This window comes from Telopea speciosissima, chromosome 6, assembly GCF_018873765.1.
Source record: "Telopea speciosissima isolate NSW1024214 ecotype Mountain lineage chromosome 6, Tspe_v1, whole genome shotgun sequence".
NCBI classification, from domain to species: domain Eukaryota; kingdom Viridiplantae; phylum Streptophyta; class Magnoliopsida; order Proteales; family Proteaceae; genus Telopea; species Telopea speciosissima.
Window position 1 is genome coordinate 62,923,109 of NC_057921.1, and position 17,304 is coordinate 62,940,412.

Here is a 17,304-nt window from a genome sequence, read left to right on the forward strand (position 1 = left end):
TTTGCTTTTCTGTCCTTGATTTTTCCTGTTCTCAGCTTTTGGCCTTTTACTTCCGCGCTCCCTCTCTTTCTCTGTTCTTCTCTTCCCAATGGAGCTTTGAAAACTAGGGCTTCCTAAGCTGTAAAGAATTCAAAGTTGTTGCTTTAATTTGAGCCTGAAGTCTTGAAATTTGAAATCCTTTTTGCTCGTTTACTTAGTGCTAGTTTAACTCTTAAATATCTAGGGGAACGTCCTTGTTTGATTGGGAGAGCTTGTGCCTCTATGCTTTTTTCCCCCATAAGTTATCTATAGATTCGTACACTTTTCTGTGTTTTGAATTTTTGATGCCTCGTTGTGCTTCTCATTTCTCTTTGGACGTTTCAGTTCAGAATTTTGCCTTTGTCCTTCGGTCCAAAGAAGAAAAAGAAAAAAAAGCATTTGATCTTTAATTTTATTTTCGCCACTACTGTTGAAGTTCGAATCTACGATCTTCTACCTTTCATTCTTGAAGCTAAGTCTCCTCTTGGAACCTTGAATCTGGAAAGATTAGCTGTCGTGTTTTTCCTCTGAGTGAAGAAGACATACCTCGTAGGATTTCAGAATCTTCAGTTGCAAAGCTTTGAATTTCGCGGCTTCTGACTCAAAACGTTTAACTGCATTTTTTGTTTGGATTAGTGGAAGCATTTTCCATGGAATTTTAGTATCTTTACATGAAGGGATTGTGCTTTGGTTCAGAATCAAGGCACGATCTAGTCCTGTTTTCAAATGCTCTTCTAGTTTCAACTATCACCGCACGCGATTGTTTTCTCTAGTTCTTTCCATTTTGATGGTTCATTCCTGCTGAGTGACATTGAAAGGTCACATACCTTACCCAATAAAAATATCTCTACCGAAATCCCAGTTATGGAATTGCGTTTCGTTCAGATCATAGCCTGTGGATTTCTTCTCAATCAGCTCTTGTGAAGAGACTAGTTGGATTATCTAAAGCTCAGGAGGTATATCAATTAACAAGTAGCGCCATTGCGTGTGTAATCAGTTCATAAGTAAATGCATGGATGGGAGAGAAGCGATGGCGTTACCTGGGTCTGCATCGTATTATATACAGCAGCAGCAGCAGCAACAGAGAGGGGTAGCTGGATCGGGGCATGGAACTCAGACTGGGTTGCATGGATCGCTTGGTATTCGTCCATTGTCTAACCCAACCATGCCGATGCAATCACATATTGGTGGCAGTTCCGCTGGATCCGCGCTACAAGTAGAGCCCTCGTCGGCCATTTCACCTCATAGCAGTAACGTCAGTGTTCCAGGTACAACTGGGGCGCCGCAAGGAGAGCCCGTTCGAAGGAAAAGGGGTAGGCCTCGGAAGTACGGCCCTGATGGCACCGTGTCGCTGGCATTGTCTCCCGTGTCCACCTCTGCTCCTCCATCCTCTTCGATCTCACCAACCCAGAAGCGGGGTAGAGGACGGCCACCCGGGACTGGCAGGAAGCAACAATTAGCTTCTCTTGGTTAGTTATCTCAGGCAATGTTCTTCCTTCTATCACTGGGTATCTTACATTTTAAGCTGTATTATACAGTGTATCTTGTGTTTTGCTAACCTATTTGCTGCTTAACTTACATAATCAGAAGCACTTCCGATTATTACTGAAAAATAGGCCTATCATGTGCTATAGTCTACATCTTTATTCTGTTTCTGTCTTATCTTGACACAAATTTTCACTTTTTCCTTCACACGTAATTTTGGGTGTTGTAGTGACATTTACTTATAGTTAATTGTCTTATTAGGTGAATGGCTCTCTGGTTCTGCTGGAATGGGTTTTACTCCACATATCATCACCGTTGCAGTAGGGGAGGTATTTCATTCTTCTATTTTCTTTCTTATAGTTTCCCTCATGCTTGAGGTGTATAATGAAATAATTAACAACTAGCTTTCCTCAAGGAGGGGAAGCTTGGCATAGTTATTTAGAAGACCTTGGGTCCTCTCCATAAGTGATAGTTAGTCCATAATGTTCTGATACGTCAAACTTATAAGACTGACCTACATAATGTGTTAGAGAGCAGAAGGATAAAGAATATGCGTTATGCTTTGCTTGACTTGGTTCTGGTGTGTTCTTTCATTTTCCCACAAATTTGTTGTGTTATAATGTTTTTATGAAGATTGGATTCATTTTACCTTTCCCAACTCCTATGGTCACTGCAATAATTTATCAGAATTGTTTATGTTGAACGCCTTCAATAATCTTATGATGAATAAATGTGCCATCTTATGCAGGACATTGCTACAAAAATAATGTCATTTTCACAACAAGGGCCGAGGGCCGTGTGCATCCTTTCAGCCAATGGTGCTGTATCTACAGTGACACTCCGTCAGCCTGCAACTTCTGGAGGGACTGTCACATATGAGGTTCAAGCAGTTTTCCTTTTCATGAGAATACTATGTGATGTTGATGCTTCACTTATTTTTGATTTGGTGGGTCTTGGGAACTTTTCATGGTTGGTTGGGCAAATATTGGTCTGCAGCCTCCTATTGACTTCATAGATGCAGAAAACAGTAGATCGAAAACACAATAAGTGTGTCTATGAGTCGCACCATATTTACCAAACTCGGACCATAGTTCGAAATCTCAGTTGAAACCACCGAGATTTAGCAAAATAATTGGGTTCAATAAAGATCAAAATGAAACTGGGTTCAACTCAATTGGAATGTGTGCCGAAGTTATGGTTTTGATTTGCTTTCAGTACAAACATGCATATAAAAGCACTGTTTCAATCAAAATGGGTAAAATTTTTTGTGAGTTTTGAGTGAATTCTCCTATTGGAGGTGGGAAAATAAAAAAAACCCTAGAGTTGGCATCTTTGGCCAAACCACCTACATTTTTTATGGAACAAAGTTTTGGGTACTACTATAGTCTACCATGCATCTACAACGACAATATGCCGCATTTAAGCAAGATTTGTAAGATTCAAACTTAAAGGTATAATCCTTTTCCCCAAGGGTTTTGAGCCTTCCCAAAACTCTGTTGTATTGACATAGAGTTGGTGGAACATTTATGTAGGGGGTGTTTTAACCTTGCTTGTGTACTTGTACTTGACTACTTATAACACTTTGACATTGTGTAATATTTAATGTTTTTTTTTTTTTCATTTATTTCATTCCTATGACATATTTTAGTTATTTTCTTCATTCCTAAATTATGCATCTGCAGTGACGATTTGCCATATTTGTGCAAGTTTTGTATAAAATTCAAGGGAAAAGAACTCTGTCCGGGAGTGTGGCCTACGCCAGCACTCTCATGAGTCTCTCTCTCCTCCCCATATGAAAAGACAGCTCTGCTCCCTTGTTTTAAGGAGGAGAGGGAGAGACATGGGAGTGCTGGCGTAGACCACTCTCCGGACAGAAAATTGCTTCCCAAAATTCAAACTTAAAAGTATAACCATTTCCCCCCCCCAAAGGTTTTGAGCCTTCCCAGAACTCTATGTGGTACTGACATAGAGTTGGAGGAACGGTTACCTAGGGGGTGTTTTAACCTTGCTTGTGTTCTTATACTTGACTACTTGTAACTGTACACCTGTAACACTTTTACATTGTGTAATATTAATGTTTTTTCTTCATTCCTATGGCATATTGTAGTTATTTTCATTGAATTTTATGTGTCTTAATACTAAATTATGTGTAGAATAGGCTATGTTGGTGAAAGTATACAACCAAGGTTCTAAAACTCGGTCTCGACCAGGTCGAGTTTTTCGAGATCTCGGTGAGACAGTGTATTTTTTTTTTTTTATGTTTCGGAATTATGTTTTGGTGGGCATATGGCCATAGTTGTCTCCAAAACTTTAAGGTATGCTTGTTTTAGGCTTATAAACATATTTAAAGGTTCAAATTGAAAAGAAAAAAAACCACTCAATTTGGTGTTTTGGATTTGCACCCTTGGTTAGCAGTAAAGGCCGAACCCTTAATGTAATATTGCCTATTCTATACGTTGTTTGAATGATATGAGACATCATTGGCAAGTAAAACAAGTAAATTATGAACATAATATTGAATAATTATTTAAGAAATAGTTAAAGACTTAAAGTTTCTACTACAAACCACAGGATACAATGAAGTGTTCACAATGCATATTACATAGACACCCAACCTAAGTACAATGAATAATACATAAGTCATAGACACCTTACTACCCTAGTCTTCTACGTCTTAACTCCCAAGTTCCAACAATACAATACTATGACTCTATGAGTATTGAGGAGGTCGAGATTCTCGAAATATTCGAGATTTCACCGAGATTTCTCCAAGATTCTTGAAATATTTGAAATCTCGGTCAAATTTTTCGAGTTTTTACATTTTTTTGTTTCGTATAATAACTTGTCTCGAGAAGCTCGAGTTTCTCGAGTTTTCCGAGATCTCGTTGAGATTTTGAGATATGTATACAACAAGATTTGGCTACTATCAACCTAGGGTATGAAACCAAATTTCCATTTTGGGTGTGTTCTTTACAATCTAAAGGTTCTCATATGTTTAGAATTTCTTAATTAGGGTCTCTCCATAGTTTCGAGCCAAAATATGGCCATTTGACCACCGAAAAAATCAGCTAAAACATGCAAACTCAAAGTCTCAAACCTTGACTAGGATTTGTTTTGCAGGTTTTGGGCATGGATTTAGGAATTGGTATCGGATTGGTTTACAAAAAATATTTAGGGCACAATAGTAAAAAAAAAAGGTATTGCAATCTTGGGGTAAAATTGTTCGATCCAGCCCGATACGGCCGATCTGTGTGGTATCAGAATTGGCAGAGACCGATATCGGAAATGACATTGTTAACTAAATTTTTGGTTTTGAGCATTACATTGTTTGCTAAATATTTGGTGTTAGAAGGCCCACAAGATTTACTTGTGACTTCCGTACTTAAAATCTTCACTCACGGGAAAGATATTAGTATGTTTTGCAACAAAACCTTTCATATAAATTAAAAAAGGAAAAAATCTATCTAAACATAATTGTAGGATCATATAGGCAACCCAAGAGGAGGGTGGTGGTGGGTGAATTGGGTAATGCAGAATTGTAGCCCAATTTCAATTTCTTTTTACGCTATCTCAAAACTCCAATGATTAGTTAGTTAAACAAATACCAATTTTATAGTGGTTCTGCACGGCCTCAATACCGTCCTACATCCACTCTCCAAGCCCCCGGCTTGAAAATTCATTAACACAATCTCCTTATCAAGGTAAGATAAACACCTTCACACAATGATATCTCCGAGGTCAAACATACGATAGTTTTCCAGGATCTATCAACCTTTAACAATGATTACCCCGTGATCTATCCACATAAGGATCAGGGCCTCAATACCCTTCACCATTTAGTGACTATAAAAGTAATAAACAATGGCTCAAAGGCCAGAATACAAGTTACCTCTTATGTAGGCAGATCAGCAGGTTGAAGGTCATATAATCTGATCCCTTTGTTCTGATGCTCATGCTCATATGCTCGTATGAATCTCCAATTGAAGCTCAAAAGATCTTTATCTAGTTTTATTCCATTAGGGTTTCCCCACAATTTGTCCAAAATCTCAAATGTTCTCATATTTATAGAGAAAGTTCCAACTGTAAAAAAATTACCCGTTATGCCTTTCAACGGACTAATTTTTCAAATATTGGTTGATCGCTTGAACAAAGCCGGTTGGCCGCCATATCGACCGTCTGTACTAAGGTGTTCTCGGTAATCATCGGTCTCAATAACGGTTGACCGCTCATCCTAGCATCCGGTCGCCGCTCAATCGACCACAAGAACCAATTTTGGCCTTATATCATTTTTAGCTCAAATCACTTGGACATATCTTCTAGTTAAAGCTCATATCATGCCAAGTGAACAAAAATAAGGTCCAACAGAGGTCACCAGAGGGCTAAGTCAAGATTAATATGAATAGCACCCATTAGGTCCATTTTGACTTAGTCAGTCTACACTATGAACCACTTAACTTAGGTATCCAGTATAAGTCTTTTAGGGCGTGTTTGGTTGAAGGTGTCGGACGAGTCAGATTCTGATTTTGGATCTGCTTCATACGAATCTGGTTCATGTGGACTCGTAGTTGAGAAACAAAAAAAAAACTGTTTGGTTACCCTGAGTCTGTCAGTTGGAATCATCTTGAATCTATATGTAAAACTGTTTGGTTACCTTGAGTTCTAGAAAATACAGATTTTAGCCTCTTGAGAAGGGAGAATGAGAAATGCGATGAACTCTTTCCATAGATGAGAAGCTCAAGAATAAGAAAGAAAACAAAAGAAGTGAAGAAGCATACCAGAATGAATTCGGAGAAGAATTCGTCGCCGGTAAAAATGGACACAAACAAATATTCACAGTCGCTCCGCTCTTCTTGTTTTTCAAACCCAAATCTGTGATGTGTTTCCCCTAATTTCAAGCATCTACTCTGTACATGAGATACTAGGGTTTCAATCAAATAGAAAGAGAGAGAGATAGATAGATAGATAGATAGCACTCTCTCTCTCTCTCTCAAGTGGAGATGAGTGGAGGTTGAAGGAGACCTACCAAAAAAATTTTCTTCGAAGTTTGTCTTCCTCGCTCAATTGCGAACTCGGGTTTTCGAATTTTTTCGGTCTCAATAGATCCACCTTTAAATACCAAGGTGGTTTTAAGTGGATTCGTTGGTGAATTCACCCCTTGGGCTAAATTCTAGTGGATTCTCAATATAGCTTTAAATGTGGACTCGCGTGGATCTGCGGATTCGAACACAGAACCGTGTTCCAAGAAACCAAACAGGAAAAAAAAAAAAGAATCCAGATTTGACGGGATCTGACTCGTCCGACACCTTCAACCAAACATATGCTTAGGTGATTAGCTGAGCCTAAGCACATGGGATCATCTAAATAAATACTAGATGAAATCCAAAACTTAGGAATTCATTCAAGGCAAACAAAATAAATCTTCCAATCTTGGCTCGAGTTGCTTGAATCCTCGTGGATGACTAGACTTGATCTTCAAGTTTGTGGTTCACCATTCCATGACAAAGTCTCTTGAGCAGCTTGCTATCTCCCAGTTTTTGCTTGGGCTTAAGGACACACTTCACAATGTTTGGAACCTGTATACTCATTAAAGCACTTGGAAGAGCAAAATAATTTTTTTTCACACACAAGTAGAACATAATCACCAAAACATAAAAGCCATTAAATAGATTGTACTCGTGGCATCCTTTGCCTCAACAATAAGGTGTTTCCTACGCCTCGTCACACAAGTGTTTTTTATTATATTTTTTCTCTTATAAAAATAATAATAAATATCAAATTGAGGAGGCGTAGTAAACGCCATAGGTTCAGAGAACCTACGCCCATCAAGAAAATACATTTCCTGGCTATGATGTATGCTAGCAGTTACATTTTTTTTTATGCCCAGTTGATATATGGGCACAATCTTGCTGCAGCAATGGCAACAAGGAAAATGGTAAATGTGTGTGCACTTCCCCACATGCATGTCTCAGCCTGTGCGTTGTGTGCATGTGGCTGATGATGTATATGGATTACTTCATAATATTTGATTGAAATTACAAAATCACAAAATAAATCTGATCTGAAGCTGGAAAGAGTGTGCATATTGAATTGTTGGTATAATGCTGGGGGAGAGTTTCATACTTGCAATTCATGTATCTTGAATGCGCATGGGGGGGGGGGGGGCTCAGATGTCGTTGCAGATGCTACTCTGGCTTTGGTTATTTTTTTCCCTTTTCTTTGGAATGGTTGCAGTAGTACTTGCATAGGGTATTTTTCCCTCAATATAAGCAAAAGGGAGGCTTTTATCCTACGCTGCCTTAATTTGACTAGTAGCAGAACCTTCAACATCTCTCTATCTTCTTGTATTCTTCCCCATGTGTACATAAATTTTAATTAATGATGGCGCAGTGAAAAGATGGATAACTATTGACGACTGTGATTCCATTCTTAGGCTTTCTCATCCATGTCAATCAAATTATACCTCCTAATTACTTCAAAGAAAATTAACCCTGTAATATATTGGCTTTTTCATCATATTTATCATTAAGAATGCCCACTAAATTATTGATGCGAAGATTCTATGATATAAATAGCTTTTAACTTTTGCAATGAATAGTGATGATTATTGACCAATGAAACTTCTTCCCTTTAGCAATGTTGCTGTTGTTCCAATGCCTGTTTTTATTTAGAGTAAAATAGGTTAGAAAATCGAAGAAAAATAGAATATTTCTTTAGAATTGAGAGAGTTTAGAGTAAAAATAGAATAGAATATTCATTTCTTATTTATATTAATTAAATTAATATAAAATAAATAGAAATAAGAAATAAAATAGACAATTTTAGTAGTTCTATGCCTAAATTTAGGACAGAACTAAATAGTTCCTACCCTTCCATTTCGGGGTAACTTAAACTGCGAAGAAGAATTTTTTTTAATAAACTATTCTTTTTTCTTTCCCTCTTTGTTGATTTTGTTAAAATTTTCTTACTCTCTGTAGCAGAAATCCTAAAATTGTGACGGTTTTTTTATTATTCTTCAATATATATAAAAAATTCATAATTTTTAAATACTTGTTGGTGCAGCTTCCTTTTGTTATGTCCTGCTATTTTTGTTACCGAGGCAAACCTGATTTATTTGTTTTAATCTCTGCAGGGTCGTTTTGAGATATTATGTTTATCGGGATCTTATATGCTCACTGACAATGGTGGCTCCCGCAGCCGAACTGGTGGTCTTAGCATCTCCCTTTCTAGTCCTGATGGTCGTGTCATTGGAGGTGGAGTTGGAGGAATGCTGGTTGCAGCAAGCCCAGTTCAGGTAAAGACCTTTATTTATTGTGTAACCCAGCTATAATTATCCAGGTCTACTTTTGGGTAAATATTTTGTAAGGTTTGGTTTTAAATTAACTGAAATTTTGAAACTTTGGATAATAACTAATAAGGGGATGGGGCCTCCCACACTGTTATAAAAATTTACTCCCAACATTTAGCAAAAATTTGAAGATTTTTTGTCCAATTTTGTGTGCTTTCATGGATTATCCATGTACTTTATAACTTAAATGCTTAAACTTATGAAATATATTTTTTTGGAAATGTGAACCATACAGATAAGGATACGATATTGTTGATAGAGGACCAGGGCATTTTGTCTCTGGCTGATAAGCATGGACTAATTCTGTAAAACAACCAGGCATTTTAAAAAGTAATAAAATAAGAAAATGTCCAAAAAGGGGAAATTATAACATAATAAAGTTTTTTAACGTGGTAATATTCACAAGTTGCCATGTGGCAGCAATGGTAGATAAGGAAAGGTCCTTGGTGTAGAAGATGCGCCATCCACCTCTAATATGTAAGAATAAAGTTCAGAGGCATCTTTGTAATTTTTCACATCTTTCAGTACACTTATAACGTATAACATGCCAATTTTGAGTTGAAGCTTGACCAATGAGATGGGCAGAAAGGTCCTTTATAATATGGACCTTTTAAGTCTCAAATGTGTTATTTTGTGAACTTTGTGTCTTGTGAATTTTATGATCCTTCTAGAAAAATCTTGAATGTTTCTTTAATGATGTAAAAAAGGGTGTTCCCAGTGCATGATGCTTGCCACTGTGGAGTCTGGGGAGGGTCATAATGTACGCAGCCTTACCCCCACTCTGCGGATAGGCTGTTTCCTGACTCAAACCCATGACCACTAGGTCGCAATTGAGCAACCTTACTGTTGTGCCAAGGTCCGATCTTGTTTCTTTCATGATGTGAATAGGGAATTTGTTCCAGAAAGGCTTAAATTTATTTTTCCTTATATTATATGAAAATACTTTATACAAAATTTATGAAAAGTTTAATGCCCCTCCCCCCCCCCCCCCCCCCCAAAAAAAAAAAAATAAAAAAATTACAGATTACATATTTTCAGTGTTTTGGTCATTTATATACTTAAGCAGCTTGATTGTCAGGCTTAACTGATTGGACAGCTCTCTTTGGTAGTGGGAGCTTATTTGGCTCCAAAATTGGGGTTCAGGTTCGCTCTATCCTCCAATAATCATGTTTTATAGTATCTGCCTGAATAAACTCTCAAACATGGCAAAATAAAGTAGTAAGAAATATTTTGAAAGTAAAAAATCCAAGTAGTGGGATACTTAAAAGTATAATCTCAATGCATGGTTGACATACAATTGAGGTGGTCCTCAAAGATAACATGTTAAGTAAGGGCACTCTGTCTAATCCAACAGTTCGGATTGGCCATATTATTCCTCTGCATGGCTCAAATTAGTCTCTGCTGTTACAGTTCGCTTTATCAACTGTGTTGGTAACCTATGCCTGTGAATAATGTGAAATATCAATTCTTTTTGACAAGGCAATGTGAAATTATTATTAAGAATATGATTTCACCAAGAAGAAAATAAGTGGTTCCAATGTACATCTTTATTAGAAAAAATTAGGGTTCAATTGGCAGGAATTAAATTGTGGGTTCTTGAAAATATCACAGATCAAAGTTGCAGTAATAATAAAGAGAAACACAATTTAGTTTGAAATGAGGCTGAAATTCCAAATTTGCTTCTGAAGAATTACTTACTTCTTGGCCTTGTGATCCTGAAATTGTATGGAAGTAAGGGCCATGGCTGGTTGTAGTCTGGTCTGGGGATCGAATCGGAATTTCTTCGATATAGTACTCTGTTGTTTACGTGTATAGTTTCATTTTGTGTAATGTATGAATCAGTTATATAATGTGATTATCTTTGTAGGTGATAGTGGGTAGTTTTGTGTATGGTGGTTCAAAGTCGAAGAACAAGACCAAAGCTGGTCCAGAAACGGGTGCAGATTCTGATAAGCCAACAGGTGATAAATCGACCACGCCAACAAATGCCTCTCCCATTCAAACTCTGACCCCTACTCCTTCAATGACTGGGTGGCCTGTTTTGGGGTCTCGCCCGATGGATATGAGGAATTCCCACATTGATATTGACTTGACACGTGGATGACAGTTTTAGCCATGCACGTGGCGAATGTGTATATGTAAAGGTGGAAATGTAAGCTTAGGTGGCTATCTTGTTTCAGACTCTTCTCATTGACTAACAAAGTGTTTCTGTCCATGTGATTTGGTTCTGGCTCGCATGTATCTGTGGGCCTATATGAGAACCATACATGGACAACAAGTCCTAATCAAATGAGTTTTACAAATCTTAGTTGTGGTTCTCTCTATTTTTGTACTCTCAAGTTTTTTGTGTGTGTGTGTGTGTGTGAAAATGAAAATGAAAATGAAAATGGAAATGAAGTGTTCTACCTAGAGGGTGACAGCCTCTAGAAGGCTCTTTGGTTTCTCAACCACTTAACTTTTTCCCATCCCTTTTGGTTTAGGTAACTACGGTAGTAATGTGGTTGCTGGTCTGGTTTGGTTGTCTTTATGTTCAAGTTTATTTTTCATTAATAAGGGTAAATGTATATGATATTTTTATTAGTCTTCAAAAAGTGAAACAATTTGTTGAAAGATTACTTTGGACCACACACTATTTTGGATTTTCCTTTTTTGTAGGTAGTAGTATTCTTGGTTACCTACTAAAGGTGAATTTGTTAAAAGATTTTTTGTTTGAAGTAGCAACTTGTACTTTTTTACGGTTTTAAGATTTTACTTTGGATTTTTGCCCTTCTCTTCTGTCTGGTAGTCTAGATATTTCACTTAGATTTAATCATCATTGGTTATGAATGTGTAAAAAAGAAAACAATAATTATGTGGCTCACGAGGGCTTTTGTTTTTGTAGCCGAAGTGGACGGTTACTACCCTCAAATTGGCAAGTTCATATGAGCCATCTGTCCGGCATATGATCCCATCTTCCATTGTTTGGCCTTCTATATGAGGATTTGATGGAAATGAATTGAAAATATAGAACTTATCTTAACCATTTTAACCTTGATGACGCAACTGTGTATAGTAAGAGGGCTTGAAACACTAAGATTGTAATCACCTCCTATGTTGCAATACGGGGTCTAGGGAATTAACCTCCAAGAAGAAACTGCATCTTAGTCGTACTCAATCAACCAAAACAATGGAATAGTAATAGAGAACTCTCAAAACAGTAAGCAATAGACCAAAACTGGAGAGTGAAAGAGAGAAAAGAGAAGGAAAGAGGTCACAGAACACTTAGTATGAATGTGTAGGGTATTCAGGGCATTCTCTACTTATATAGGAGAGATGTCCCTTGGAAACACCTGGCTTTAAGAGAAAATGACACAAAAAACCTAGTAGTTTCCATTATCTAAAATCTTCTAGGCGGTACACAATGAAGGATCGTTGATGCCGATCCAGCACCGGGAAATACTTCCAGGCATGTGTGGAAAATGAACCCTGAATCTTTTGGAGACAAAAAACGTATCAGTTGTAGTTCCCATGATACCATATGTACTATACCTTCCATATGCGATGTGGGACTAAAGATTTTTCATTCTTTTTAATGGTTTAAACCTTTGTGGGAAATAAAGATACACAAAAGAAATATTTTTTAAACTTATTTTTCTTTTGAAAATTCATTTAATACAATAGGAGTAGTATTATTGAGTTTTCCACCGATTTTCTTTAAGGTGACGAGAAGCAAAATGGTTTCTATCAAAAGAAAAAATAAATAAAAAAGGTTAAAAAAAATATATAAAAATAAGAACTCTGTCTGGGAGTCAGACCTACAAAACACTCCCATGAATCTCACCTCTCCATTTGAAAAAACACCTCAGCCCCTTGTTCTAAGGAGGATAGAGATGGACTCATTATGCCACACTCCTGGACAGAAAACTGGTGAAGCATAACGATGTCTGACCCAAATATTCATACTAGGTCAAAGATGCCTCCATCTAAATCTGAGTATCAGTTACCATTCAATCACACAATACCAGTAAGGAATTATTTTTCCCAAAATGTGATCCTAAGCACAGGAGATATCAACCATAGTCATTCATCTTTGGATCCAGCTATTATGAAGTACGTTTATTGAAATAAAGCATAGTTTTTTTTTTTGCAATTTTATAAATAACTGCAGTCTCAGAAGCATAATTCATTACAATTAATCGCAGTTATTCCCAGTTCTTTATTTACTCAAAACGAAAATGGAATAAGATCCTTTAGTATCTCAGCTCCTAGGAGACACCCAATAACTTCTTTACATCCTTCTGCAGAACAAATCACAAGAATGAAAAATTAATACAACATTTGTTAAATGATGTCCTAGACAGTAACTATACAATAAAACAGCAGCAGAACAGGTTGTTTACACCATTGAATCAAAATCCAAGGAAACAAGTGGTTAGTAATTTACCTCAATGCTAAGAGGAGAAGTTGTAGGTGCATAACGGTCAACCACGTTGCCATCCTTGTCAACCAGGAACTTTGAAAAGTTCCATTTTATGTTGTCTCCAAATATACTTCCTTTGCTCGACTTCAAGAACTTATAGATTGGAGCAGCATTGCCACCATTGACGTCGACCTAAATCAAGAAAGTGAAGTAATAAATATTCAGATTATTTTTCATCAAATGGTTTTTGCTCAGGTATAGACTTTTGGTGCTCTCCTACAATGAACACAAAGGCTAGAGAAGAGATGATGAAAACATAGAACCAGTGGATGCTCAAATGTCTCAGTGGTGGATCTAAAATGTGAATAACCCCTAACAACATCAGTGAAAGAATCAAGCAGAGTAGCAGACTTGTAAAACCAGGAAGTTAGCTATACAATAAAACAACGGGGGATGTGCGACTCCAAATCAGAGAGAACCCAATATTGACTAAGGCAGCAAAAACAACTCTACTCAAATGGCTGGAAAGTCTCACTAACTGGAGAGCAGGGAAAAAATAGCATACACCCTTAACCATTCCGTGTCTTAGTTCCTCCAACATTGTTATGCTTCCCATAATATGGCCGTCCTTATGGACATTTTAAATGGAATGCATGTGCCTAAACCCTGCATGAACTTCACATAGATAAGAGAGTCGTTACTGGTTGTATACAAAATTATAATTCTAATAAGGGAGAGGTTTCTCTGAGCAAGTGGCATAAAAGGCAGCAAGGTCATTTCATGTGAGGAGAAGAGAAGTAGAGAGAGAAGGTGCTAGAGTACCCTCTCCCTTGCGGCTCAGAGAACATTTTCCCTTCTAACAATTATTGTTAATTATCAGAAGGAATTAAAGCTTAAGTGAAACAAGTAAGGACATATATATTTACTATAATCAGCTTCAGGCCTTACATTTTAAGACACTGAAGCCACTATAAAAACTCAACCCCAATACCTCTCCTCTTGGGAGGTATCAGAAAATCCCCTCACTAAAGAGCTAGCTATCCAGAACTCTTTGCTTAACTTTGAAACTGACAAACAGGAAACAAAGGCCTGTATTGGAGGGGTTCTTTCAGTTTTTCCCCCATTTCTAAGGGATGAAAGTCGGGGGCATATCACAAGATTAAGAAATCTAAGCAACACAACATAATACAAGTTTACATTCAGAAGGGGGAAAAAATTATCAGGAGTAAAAAGATAGGAGTATGTTAGTTTAGTGATGCCAGGAGTGCAAATCAGCCAGGTGGGGGCCCTGGCTGAGGGTGCAGGCGACCCAAGCCCGAATACAAGGACTAGGCAGTGGAGTGTGAGGGGATCTAAATGAAAGTGGAACATCAGTAAATACTGCCTATCGATACTGGAAGGAGACAACAAACATCCGACCCTAATTTCCCCTTGTGCACAACTAAACATGGATACACTGGCAAAATCTAAATAACTATGAATTTACGGAGACACTGGCGTGTTGTGGAGTTGTTTTGATATCAAAATAAATATTAGTAAACAACAATGGGTTTCTCAATATCTTCTTTGGCTTGTAATATAAATAGGAAGATCTGTAACTTGTAAAGGTAATTAGAGATGAGGTGTTTCCTTTTGGAGACTAGAGACCTAAAGAAATATTAGTGGTCAACCTTCAATTTCTAACTTAACCATCCACCGGAAGTGATGATTTAATGAACCCTGACTTAAACCTCCAATCAAAATATTAAATCTTTATTATTTAAGCTTGTATATTATATTGTAGCTCCTGGATAATGAATATTTTGGATAAAATTTACTTAAATTTTCTAAAGAGCATACTAATCTACAGGTGTCAGTAGAATGTACAACCAACTCTATGAATACTATGACCAGATGTATCATGCCTTAGATTCATTCGTATCTGGCTTTACTTCTGGAGGTTATGTGCAGAGTAAACAAGCAGGATAAGCCTACTGAGTTTCATAGATCAAACGCATAATTATGGAAAAATCTTTTGGTATGCCTTGCTCTAAGGATGTCCCCCAGGATTTCATATGGGTGTGCGCTCTCGTTTGATCAAGGAGAGTTTTTTTTTTCCTCCACAAACTACCAGGGATCTCATGAGTATAATAAGATAAAAAAAACAGAAATCTCCTAAGATTTCTTTTAAGTTCTACAGCAACAAATAGAACAAAAACTGACTTGGTTTTCCAGAATAGCCAATCCATCACTATTTGAATTTCAACTATTTTTTCCCTCTTACCTTGTCAAAGATTGGATACTCAGCTTTGAAGCGAGTGCAGGCAAATTCCAAGATCTGCTCATTACTGCCTGGCTCTTGCCCTCCAAACTGATTGCATGGGAATGCAAGTATCTCTAGGCCTGCAGAGCAAATAAAGTAATTCCCTTGAGGTTTATATCACAATTAGAAAAATGAACGGTCAACAGAACTCCAAAGACTCTGGCTCTTAGCAATTAAAAGAAATAAGAAATAAGAACAAAAAATCTAACCTTTATCCTTGTAATTCTCATACAACTGACTCAGCTCGGTATAGTTCGAGTTGGTCAAACCACTGAAGCAACCAATTAAAGAGAAATAAGAAAAACAGGATGTACAGTAACAAACTAACAATTGAGTAGCAGGAGTTAAAAATTATAATCTACCATTGGGAAGCAACATTAACAATCAATAGGACCTTTCCCTTGTAAATGCTAAGATCCACATCGTTTCCCCTAGCATCCTGCAAGCAAAAGCAAACACAACAGACAGAGATATGAATCAATCTAGTTTCCCAGCTTCCGCCAAAGGTGAAAACTCTTCACAAAGCCATCCGAAAAAGGAGAAAATCTAAATTCTTACAGAGAAAGACACTGGATTCAATTTGAGCAGTTCTAATAAGATTCCTACTAGGTTAAAACACGCAGTGAAAGATCACAAAGCCTATAACAGAACAGTATGTAATAAACCCACTTTTTCCCCCATTTTGATAAACACTACAAAATCAGAAGAAGCAGATCTGAGTGTGTAAGAGTATGACACAGATTGGAAACACTACAGAATCGAAATACAGGTAGAAGTGACTAACCTTGACGGTGAAATCATGAATGGATTTGTGGTCCTTCGTGGATTGGCTAGCCATGGTAGAAGCTGATCTCAGTGTGTGAAATACAAGTCTTGGAAGAGAAAATACGGGAGAGAATGAAGAACAAGAAGAAGATCCTGTTTGAACGGAAGGCAAAGGAAGAAACGAATTCTTCAAAGACGATAAGATGGATAATCGCTTGCGATTGGGAATGAAGGAGAATAATGGCTTTGTTAAATTATAGGAGGAGGGAGAGGCTACAGAGACGCCTAGACTTCCTCCACGAATCAAAACGTGAGCCTTACAAGGACGGAGCATCACTCACAATTGGCATAAAGGAAATGAAAAAACTTTGGCAAGTGTTGCTTGTCTTTTAGCGTTTATTTATTTTATATGTTAATTCTTACTCTTCTTATCTGTTCCCACAGCTCTACAAGTGTGTGAAGAAGGAGAGGCCACGTGTCATGTCAAAGTGAGTATAGGTGGACAGATGATGAATGGAAACGTGGACTACATTGTTTGCTAAGGTCGAGAGAAACTTGACACGACACCTTTACGAATTCAAGACAAACGCGTATCTATCTCGAAACTGTCCAAGGGAGTGGTAGACAGACCTTGGAGGTTATCCGGATTTGACTATGCAATGAGAATTGACCTATTCCCTAGCTTTGATTTCAATCTAATCGGCCGATCCAATAATGCATGGTGAATAAGGATGTTGATCCAATAAAATGCATGGTGAATAAGGATGTTAACAAGGATATCAACGGATATTTGAAAATTCATATTTAATAACTAATCGTATAAGAATATAATAATACCTCTATTTAGTTGATTATTATCTGATTTGTTTAGTAATTCGATAGTAATAAAATGTCTAATGCGTTTATCTATCCGACTAAATTATCCTATGAATTTTTTTTATAATTTATAAATTAAGATAATGTGATTCTTTTTTTAGATTTTCTATTGAT

General features: G+C 37.2%; 2 protein-coding genes across 2 annotated transcripts; one reads left to right on the forward strand and one right to left on the reverse strand.

The window, feature by feature from the left end:
* The first annotated feature begins 800 nt into the window (after nt 1-800).
* On the forward strand, nt 801-11,166 carry LOC122664819 (AT-hook motif nuclear-localized protein 9-like). The gene is made up of 5 exons (XM_043860819.1): nt 801-1,487; nt 1,765-1,832; nt 2,252-2,383; nt 8,633-8,794; nt 10,716-11,166. Exons 1-5 carry the CDS (start codon nt 1,031-1,033, stop codon nt 10,950-10,952), a joined length of 1,056 nt encoding a protein of 351 aa, XP_043716754.1. The 5' UTR covers nt 801-1,030; the 3' UTR covers nt 10,953-11,166.
* Nucleotides 11,167-12,846: 1,680 nt separating this feature from the next.
* LOC122666233 (probable phospholipid hydroperoxide glutathione peroxidase) lies at nt 12,847-16,502 on the reverse strand. The gene is made up of 6 exons (XM_043862388.1): nt 16,334-16,502; nt 15,912-15,988; nt 15,759-15,820; nt 15,511-15,629; nt 13,272-13,439; nt 12,847-13,125 (listed from the first exon to the last, which is right to left on the reverse strand). The coding sequence occupies exons 1-6, from the start codon at nt 16,385-16,387 to the stop codon at nt 13,093-13,095; spliced, it is 513 nt and encodes a 170-aa protein (XP_043718323.1). The 5' UTR covers nt 16,388-16,502; the 3' UTR covers nt 12,847-13,092.
* Nucleotides 16,503-17,304: the final 802 nt, after the last annotated feature.

Coding starts and splice junctions, on each gene's coding strand:
- LOC122664819 (XM_043860819.1), top strand. CDS start 1,031: ATGGATGGGAGAGAAGCGATGGCGTTACCTGGGTCTGCATCGTATTAT. Junction 1,833..2,251: donor TCACCGTTGCAGTAGGGGAG/GTATTTCATTCT, acceptor CATCTTATGCAG/GACATTGCTACAAAAATAAT. Junction 8,795..10,715: donor TTGCAGCAAGCCCAGTTCAG/GTAAAGACCTTT, acceptor TTATCTTTGTAG/GTGATAGTGGGTAGTTTTGT.
- LOC122666233 (XM_043862388.1), bottom strand. CDS start 16,387: ATGGCTAGCCAATCCACGAAGGACCACAAATCCATTCATGATTTCACC. Junction 15,821..15,911: donor GTTAATGTTGCTTCCCAATG/GTAGATTATAAT, acceptor TGGTTGCTTCAG/TGGTTTGACCAACTCGAACT. Junction 15,630..15,758: donor TGAGAATTACAAGGATAAAG/GTTAGATTTTTT, acceptor TTTGCTCTGCAG/GCCTAGAGATACTTGCATTC.